At 56.9% G+C, this 9,263-nt stretch overlaps 1 protein-coding gene across 1 annotated transcript; it reads right to left on the reverse strand.

Moving 5' to 3' along the window:
- Window positions 1-478: 478 nt before the first annotated feature.
- Window positions 479-5,856, reverse strand: IRF2BP2 (interferon regulatory factor 2 binding protein 2). Its single transcript, XM_035562822.2, has 2 exons — window positions 4,533-5,856; window positions 479-4,268 (listed from the first exon to the last, which is right to left on the reverse strand). The coding sequence occupies exons 1-2, from the start codon at window positions 5,581-5,583 to the stop codon at window positions 3,553-3,555; spliced, it is 1,767 nt and encodes a 588-aa protein (XP_035418715.1). The 5' UTR covers window positions 5,584-5,856; the 3' UTR covers window positions 479-3,552.
- Between the last annotated feature and the right edge of the window lie 3,407 nt (window positions 5,857-9,263).

A 9,263-nucleotide genomic window follows, 5' to 3' on the forward strand; every position in this document is an offset into this window, starting at 1 on the left:
ACCCCCTAGGGTGTCCCCAAGCAGCATCCCACTGAGCACGGCCACCCCGCCAGCGGGGCGAGCGGGTCTGGCCCGGGCACAGAAGGAAAGGATCCAGGGGCTCTGTTGACATAATAAACCACTAGAGAGCACTCTCAAATGTATTTATACCCTTTTCCTAAGTGCTACTTCATAAAAACACGCGGTTGCCATGGCCTGGTTTACAGCACATCTAAAAAGGGAGCTCCAAAACAGACCAGGTTTCCTGAGGCCACCACAAAAGCTGTCAAAGCCTCCCTTGTGCTGCGCCTTCCCGCCCAGGGGCTCCGCGCCCCGCCCCGCCTCTTGCCCTGTGCATCAGCCTATCTACAAATAAATGTCAGAAGTAGTAGTTGAAAAAATAGAACAAAACATTGCTCTTAGGCAACTATAGCTTTTTCTTTCTTTTTTTTTCTTTTATATATATATATATATATATAAAGCACAAGAGGTGTTTAAAGCTCTTAGTTTCCTGCATTTAGTGCAAGGAGTGGGAAAAAAAATATGTAAAAATTGCGACATTGGAGTTTATCAGCTATGAACAAAAGCACCATGAAGATGACCTGCCAGCAAAAAATACAGATCTTTTAAAAAATGGGATGAAAGTGGGTTTGGGGAAAAAAAAATCACACGTTCTTCATTAAAACACTTTTAATACTACACAAATTACAGTATCACCTTTTAAAAAGTTTAAAAAGTAATATTAACAGTAGCACTGTTGCAGTTAAAGCATTTCAAAATAAGAGAAAAAAAAAGGAAGAAGAAAAAAGCCTGTAGCCCAGGAAAGAGTGAACTGGTAGAAATGGAGAATCCACCGGTATTGTAACTGAGTAAAGCAACAGAAAGGAAAAAAGCAATGCTGAATTTGAGAAAAACAAGGTATGCATGAAAACCCTCAGATTCTGAATGTTTTGTTTCCTTTTGCACTTCTGCGGTTTCACAGTGACCAGGACTAGACGTAATGGAGGCAGGAGGCCTGTGGGCCAGCTGAGCCAGCACAGGCACTGGGCTGTGGGCACGGGGCCTCCTGCCGTCCCCTCCACCCCGGGGAGCCGCCAGAGCCCGTGTTGGGAGGAGGGTGCATGGCCTTCGGGCCTGGGCCCGGTCATGGGGGTGTCACTGGGCCCCAGCGAGGCCCTGCTTTGTCAGGAGCAGGCCCAGCCCTCACCAGGCTGCACACCAGGCCGCCCCATAGCACAAAAGGGGGGCCTCTGTAGGAAGGTGTCGGGGTTTCACTTTTGGTTTTGGATTGAAAGTAGGGATACCACCTTAACCAAAAACATGAGCTCCATACCACTGGAGGTATTATGCCAAGCAACTTTGAAGAACTTGTTACCATCTATCAGCTCAAAATCCATTTTCTTTTTTAATAAAGTGCCTAAATACACATTTACACAGATCATAGTGGTTCCAAGAATCCTTTACAGTTTTTATATATATAGGTATATATATAGGTATATATATATATATAATGTGCGTTTTCTTCAAATTGGCTAAATGTGTTTACATAAGACACCAATCTTGACTATAGGTATAAGTTTTAAAGCGTAATATTGACTCAATGAATTTGTTTATCATGCAAGTCTTATCTAATATTACATTGACCTGTAATATGGAACACAATGTAGTGGGTGTGCTCATTAAACACTTCATAAAAAATTACTGTGCATGTGCAGATCTGATCTTCAAATACTAATAATGACCATTTCTTTAGAGAGAGAGAGAGAAAAAAAGTCTTCCAAAAAAGATCTACTCTGCATTAAATTGCAGTCTGAACATTATCACAATAAGAACAGTTGACTCAAAAGCACCCAAAATTCTTCAAATTAAAGTCAGCTGAACAAATTTTGCCTCCTCCTTCTCCTCCTCCTCTAGCACCAAGAGTGTTTAATAGCCTGTCCCAGCGAAGGGACGACCTGGCCACCCCTTTGCTCAGAAACAACCACTTATAACCCAGTTATAAACACCTCAACAGAAGGGCTCGTCCAGCTGCAGTGTTGCCAACGAACTATAAACAGCACAAAAACATCACTATAAGACTCAACTATTTCTAGTAACCAATGATTTATTGATTTTAGAAGTCTGCTTGGTGATGCAGAAGCGTGATCGAAAGAAGTGGCTTTACAAAAGAGTTCTCCAAAGTAGCTTAAAAGGCAGGGCCGTGGCCATGATGTGAAGCCCTAATTGCTTTCATTTCAACCAGTTTATATTTTCATTTTCAAAGAATAGCATTAGGTTTGTTTCAAGCACACGTAATAAGGAAATTACAGGTTTCCTCCACCCACATTTGGGCTGTCACTGATATGCCCGCAGGCAATCTGGCAGAACCTCAGTCACTGCTGTCATTGTACCACACTGTACCTGCCACTACTTGGAAACACCATGTCAGCGATAGTAACAATAGCAACAGCACCAGAGGTGACTGATAAGCAAACTCAAAGTCCACCTGCACTATCTGAAAATTAAAATTAAAAATAAAATTAAAAAAATCAGTCTCTCCCCCACATCCCCATCATTGTCCAAAGACACAAAAAAAACTTAAGTGACGCTGAAGACCTTCAGAGATGGCAGTGCTATGTCGGTGCATTCACCAATCGTGTCATTAGGTTGTCTATCAAAATTCCACGTTATAGTATGCAATTGGTGAACAAATGCAGTTTTGTAATCTTACAACTGATCACGTGAACTGCGGTCAACTTTGCCTTAAAAGAAAAAAAAAAAAAAAAAAGGAACAACAAAAACAAACCAACCCAGAAATCCCTAACTCAACAGCGCCTCTCAGACACCTCTCCACATCCTACTCCGAAGGAAACTTCCCTTGAGAAACACTGAGGAATTTTGGACTCGATCCGGCGGATCTGCCGCCGCAACACGAGACAGCCGTTTCTGGGAGAAACCCCTCGTGCTCCCTACGCTTGCCTGGCTCGCGGGGTGGCAAAGAGCGTCCCCGCCACGGCTAGCCACGCTGCTCCCCAACCACCTCGGACCGAGCGTGCATGCGACCAGCTCTACAGAAACAGGGGCCAGGAATAAGGAATCACAGACAGTAAGACGATCTTTACAATGTCAGAAAGTGTATTTGGCATTTAAAAAAAAAAAAAAGGAAAAAAAAGAAAAAAAAAAAACAAGTGCATACAAATACAGCTAGAAGCATTTCTGGTTTGCCAAGTGCTCTCTAAAAAAAGCAGCGCAAGTCACAGCCTACATTGAACAGTAACTGTCACCAGGGAAGCACAACAAATAGTTGCTATAACAAAAGGGAAGAAAAAAAAAGGGGGGAAACAAAAAAAAGGGGGGGAAAAAAAGGAGAAGAATTAGAAGAAATGCCTTTATAATAAGTACATACCTTTTGTCTTCAAAAAATATAGAAACACAATGTATTCAAAAAAATCAAAATTATACAGCCATGTTTATGAAGTCTACATTTCCCTTGTCTTGGAGATATATATATATTTATATATATATATTTATAGATATATACAGAATTCAAGCAGTTTGAGTTAAAGGTGGCGTCGGACCGCGAGGCCGGCAAAGTCACGAGTCTCTCTCCTTTTTGACTTTCACATCTCCGGCCAGAATGGTGGCGATCTCCCCCTGCATGAAGGCCCAGGGAACGTTGGAGCCGACCAGGGGACACTTCTCCCCGCTGGGACAATACACCTCCCCGCTGGCTCCCTGCTGCTTGATGCTTTGCCGGGAGCAGGGGAAGCAGAACTTGTGGGACGGGACCGAGGGGCACTGCACAAAATGGGTGTCTTCCAGGCGCTCGTGGCACAGGGTACAACACAACGGGACGCTGGCAGCGAGGGACGAGTCCGGCAGGCTGGCAGGGTGCACGGGCTCCAGCCCGCCCGCCGCGTTGGCCCCCTGGCCCGGCACCTCCCTGCCGGGGCCCAGCCTTCTTTGGTTCATGGCGGAGGGCGAGGGGGGGCTGCTGCTGTTCCTCCTGGTGGTGGAGTGGACCTGGTTGGCCTCTTTGGAGGCGTGGTTGCCCCCGGCATTGTCCGCCACCAAAATGAGCGCGGCCATGGGGGACTGGCCGTTCTGGGCCGCCTCGGGCGGCGTGGTCCGGTTGGAGTGGGGCGAGGCGGTGGGCGGCGGGGGTGACATGAAGGAGGTGGCCGTCAGCGGCATCTTCATCCCTTCCGACGAGGTCGGCAGCCAGGGCTGCGCCTCCCCGTTGATCTTCGGGGGTCCCGCCTCGCCCTCCGGCTCGGGGGACGGCTTCCTCTTCCGGGCTGCCCGGGCTCCTGGAAAGCAAGGCAGAGAGGAGGAGGAGGAAGGTTAGAAGGCATCGCAGCTGCAAAGCTAACACCGTGAAAGCGTCCAGGTGTTGGCGTTGGCGGGCATGCCTGGCCACCGCGTGCTTGAAGCCACTCCATGCGCAAAGCCATCCTGTGCCCAGTACAACCCCATGCCCAATGCTACCCCGTGCCCAACGCCACCCTGAGCCCAAAGCCACCCCGAGCCCAGTGCCACCCCACAGCCCATGTCTGGTGCCCCCGCCGCCTCACCTGGCTTGGCCACGGCCCCGTTGGTCTCGTAGCCCAGCAGCCGGCCGCCCGCCATGCCCGGCTCCTTCTTGAACTTGCTGTCGAAGGGGGGCACGGCGTGCCCGCCGTGCTGGTGCAGGGCCAGCAGCGTGTCCCGCACCGTCTTGGGCTTGGCCAGCCACTCCTCGCCGCCCGCTCGGCCCTTGCCCTCGGCGCCCAGCTCCGCCGCCGCCGCCGCCGGCAGGCTCTCGGCCGAGCCGCGCTTCTCCTTGGCGCCGCCGTCGTGCTCCCCCGCCGCGCCGCCGCCGCCCGACGAGGAGGACGACGAGGAGACGGAGCCGGGGCGCTTGTGCCCCAGCTCGCCGGGCTGCCCCCCCGCCGCCGCCGCCTGCGCCGCCGCGGCCGGCTGCTGGGGCACGGGCACGGCCAGCGGGGCGGGCGCGGCCGAGATGGCGGCCAGCGAGGCGGCGGCGGCGGCGGCGCGGCTGCCCAGGCCGCCGATGGCGGCGGGGAGCCCGGCGCCGTTCACCAGCGGCACCAGGGTGGGCGGCACGGCGTGCGTCCGCCGCGGGTTGGGGCTCTGCCGGTTGAGCTCGGGCGGCTCCTCGGGCTTGGGGAAGCCGTTGGGCACCAGGATGCCGTTCACCTGCCGGCCGCCGCCGTACTCGGCGCCCAGGCGGGGCGGCGGCCGCTCGGCCGCCAGCGGGTAGCGCTCCAGGGGCTGCGGCGGGGGCCGCGCCGCCGCCTCGGCCGCCGCCGCCGCCGCCGCCGCCGCGGCCGCGGGGTGTCCGAGCTGCTGCTGCTGCTGCGCGAGGAGCTCCTTGGCGGAGAGCGGCGGCTGCTTGGCGTGCGGCGGCGGCGGGGCCCGGCCCTCGGGGAAGCAGCCGTGCGCCCGCTTCAGCTGCCGCGCCGTGTCGATGACGAACTCCACGCGGTCGGCGCCCTCGTAGTTGACGCAGCCCCGGCACACGGGCTCGGTGAAGTCCCAGATCATGGCCCAGGGCATGCGGGGCAGGTCGCACAGGTAGCACGACTGCCTGCGGGAAGCAGCCGCCACCGCCGCCGACGACATGTCCCGGCCCCGGGGCAGCGGCGAGCGCCCCCCGCTCCGGCTCCGGCTCCGGCTCCGGCCGCCGCCGCCTCCTCCTCCTCCTCCTCCTCCTCCGCCGCCGCCTCCTCTCGCCACCGGAGACCCGACGGGGCGGCTGGGGCGCAGCGGGACGGTCCGCCCGGCCCCCTCCCCCTCGCCTTCCTCTTCCGAGCGCTGCCGCGGGGCGCGGGGGGCGCCCCGGCAGGCAGAGCCGCTGCGGGGGCCGCCGCTCCGCTCGCCGTCTCCGCCGGCGGCGCTCACAGCGCGGCGGGGACGCGCATCTCCGCGGCGCGGCTGGCGCAGGGCTGCGGCCGCTGCCGCCCGCACGGCTCCCCCGCTCGCTGGCTACTACGGGGCGGCGCGGGGCGGCGGGGGCCGGCGCGGCGGGGCGGGGCGGGGACTGCCGCGGGGGCCGGGGCCGGGGCCGGGGCTGGCGGCGGCGCCGTGCCGTGCCGGGCTCCAGCCGCCACCGCCGCCTCTGCGCGCCGCCGCCTCGATTCTTCGACAGTGCCGGACGCGCCTGCGCGATGCGCGCCCCCGCCCCGGCAGCCGCCGCCGCGCTCCCGGCGCCGGCCCCTGCCCGCGCCCCCGGCCCCGGCCCCGGCCTCGGCCCCGGCCCCGGCCCCGGCCCCGGGGGTTCCTCCGCCGCCGGGGGCCGCCGAGCCCCCGCCCCCCCCCCCCCCGGGGCTGCCGGGGAGCGCGCTCCGGGCGCTGGGCCCTGTGCCCCGGCGGCGGTCACCGCTCTCGTCCCGGGCACCGCCGCCGCTCGGGGGCCGGCCCCGGGGCTGCCCGGCTTTGTTGGCCGCGCGGGGACCACTGTAAATAAATAACACCATCGCCCCCTTTTCTATTCTTTATTTATTTATTTTTACTAACTGTTGTCATTTCGCGCAGGAAACGGGACACTCTAGATTTCCTGTCGTTTCCAACCACAAACCATCGGGTCCCTGGTGCGAGAGCAGCGAAACTGGCGCAAACGCCGCGTCCTCACCCCCCCCCCCCCCCAAATATATATATATACATATATGAAGCGTACATTTTCCTGCTTGCACACCGAAACGCGGGGAGGCAGGGGGCAGGCACCGGGGGCTCTGCCCGCTCTTCCCGTTCGCCCCGGGAGGCGAGGCGAGGCCGGGCGAGGCCTCCCCCGCCGGGCGCATCCCGACACGCGTGTGCGGCCCCGGCGGGGTAAAGGCGTCGGAGGCTGCTCCCCCCGCCACGGCCGCCCTTCCCACGGCGTTATGTAGGTTACGGGGGAGGGAGGCGGCAGCCGGGGGCCGGCCGGGGAAGCTCCGACGTGCTCGGCCGCCGGGGGGCGGCGGGGCGCAGGGCCCGGCCGGGAGCTGCCTCCCGCACACGGCGGCGGCCGCCCGACGGCGCGGACGGGGCTGCGGGGGCAGGGGGGGACCCGGGGTGCATCCCCCACGTAGGGTGACCCCGGGGCTGCAGGGGTTAACGCGGCTCGGTTTTGCCGAGCAGCCCTCCTTTCACATTGCATCAAAGTCCTGTGAAGCTGCTTCTCTCCCCCCCCCCCCCTCCTTCTCCCCGGCTGGAAAGACGCTTTATCCATGCATGCTAAGTAAACAGATCTTGTTTTCGTCTTCCACCCACTGCCCTCTTTCTCCAGCCCGGAGCTGGAGGCGTGCCAAGGCGGCTGCAGCGATCGCTGCCTCTGCACACACACACAGAGACACACACACACAGACACACGGGGAAGAAGCCGGGTTTCTCGGGTGAGGCAATGCGCCTGCAATTGGCAGCGACAAGGCAGGAATTGTAATTGCACTTCATCATGTGACGGCTTATGAAAGAGGAAGTTTGGATGTTTTAGTCACGTACTCCTTTGCCCTCTTGCTTTAGCCTCCAGGTTCTCCGAAGGAAAAAATTACATATATTTATATATACTGGTGGGAAGCCAAGAAGCTGTGTGTTTGCACATTGCAGCTCATGAGCAGAGCTCGATGCTAGCCCAGGCTGCAGGGGAAGAAGAAGAAAGCAAAGCTTTCAGCAGTGGCAGGCTTTTAACTGCAGGACAGAAAATGTGATCTGTATTTATTTGACTTTATTTCTGATGAAGACTAGCTGGCTGGGAAAGCCGAGACGAGCGGTACGGTTTGCTGCATTCGCTGCCTTTGAATTCATTCTGGTGGAAAAGGCAAAAGCAACCGTTACAGAGCTCAATGTCAAAAAGCCGATAAAAAACAGTGGTGTAGGAAATGTGGTTTAAGTATCAAATCGCAAAAGAAAAAAAAATCCTCAGAGCTGCTGTTACAGCAGTTACTGCACAAGAATCAAACAGATCGGGCATTTGTTTCTTTTTTTTTTATTTTTTTTTAGAAACAGAAACCATGCTGTTGTGCCTGATCTGTGCAAAACGCCCCTTGCGATGACATGGCAGGGCTATATATAGGATATATAGGAGCGGTGAGCACTGGAGGACACCTGGGGGGGACCTGGGGGCGTGCAGGGCTGGGGCAGTGCCCAGCTGAGGACACCCAGCCCGGCACATGTGGGGACCCAGCCCCATGTCCTGTCCTGGTTGTGCCCCGTGTTGTGGCTGGGGGAAGGACAGGAGAGAAGTTGGAGCCAGGCAAGACGAGCTCCGTCTGCCACCGCCACCAATGCCACCAAGTGCCCTTTCTCACCCCGTGTTTTTTGGCATTTTGGGCTGGGCTGCAGACAAGTCTTGCTGTGCTCCCCACTCCTGCCTCCCTGCAGGGTCCCATTTCCCTTCCCACTGGTGGCAGTAATCGTGTGTCCCCTCGTTCAAGAGCCCCTAAACCAAGCAGCTGCCATCTCTTGCTTGTAGACAGCTGCTCATTTTTGTCTGTAACAGCGAGCTACCGGTGGCCATTTTAGAAACACTGAAAAATCTGATTTTCATTTGAAATATGTCATTTCGAAAGAGAACCCCCCCCATACAGCACACACACACCATTTATGTACGGTTTATGAGGTGTACCATTCAAACAGCAGCGCAGGTGATGTTCTTCTTTCACATAGATGGTGGTCCTGAAGCCATCCTGTGGTTATTTTGCTGTGATTTTTGCTCCAGGAGTTTGGGGCTAGTTAGCAGGGAGTCCCGCTGTGAGCAAGGGGCTGGGTGCTGCAGCTTCTGCTGCCTTGGTGGGCTCTACCTCAGGCGATTTGGAGCAAAAATTGTATGCTTTTTTTTACAAAAAGGAAACGGTTCTGTTTTTAACTGAGCAGTTGACTTCACGCCCTCTTTTCAAGTAGCAGTGGAAAAAAAACGGCAAGGAAAAGATTATGGAAATACTTGAGAAATTCAGAGGTTACTACACTCCGAAGAGAAATAAAAACTTCAGAGGGACACTTCCAGATGCCAGAAGAAAGGGCAATTGATGTGGAAAAGCTTCCGCCCGCTCTCCCCAGCATGGTAAATAGGCATGTCGGGCGATCCCATTGACACCGCGAGCCACAATGGGCGATTGTCTGCGGCGAGAGCAAGGGGGGCAGGAATGTGCGGGCCGGGGGCTTCCCGGGGTGCGCAGCGTGGCCAGCCGGCCGGGCGACCCCGGCCCTAAATAAACAGGAAGGCCGGGGAGCCGTGACCCCTCGGCGACACCAGCGAGCAGCTCTGCTCGCTGCAGCTCGACGGGCGCCCTCCGAAAACCAGGCGTGGAGAAAGACTTGGTGGGAAG

The sequence above is a fragment of the Cygnus atratus genome, chromosome 3 (assembly GCF_013377495.2).
Source record: "Cygnus atratus isolate AKBS03 ecotype Queensland, Australia chromosome 3, CAtr_DNAZoo_HiC_assembly, whole genome shotgun sequence".
NCBI lineage: Eukaryota > Metazoa > Chordata > Aves > Anseriformes > Anatidae > Cygnus > Cygnus atratus.

Coding starts and splice junctions, on each gene's coding strand:
- IRF2BP2 (XM_035562822.2), bottom strand. CDS start 5,583: ATGTCGTCGGCGGCGGTGGCGGCTGCTTCCCGCAGGCAGTCGTGCTAC. Junction 4,269..4,532: donor CGGGGCCGTGGCCAAGCCAG/GTGAGGCGGCGG, acceptor CTTGCTTTCCAG/GAGCCCGGGCAGCCCGGAAG.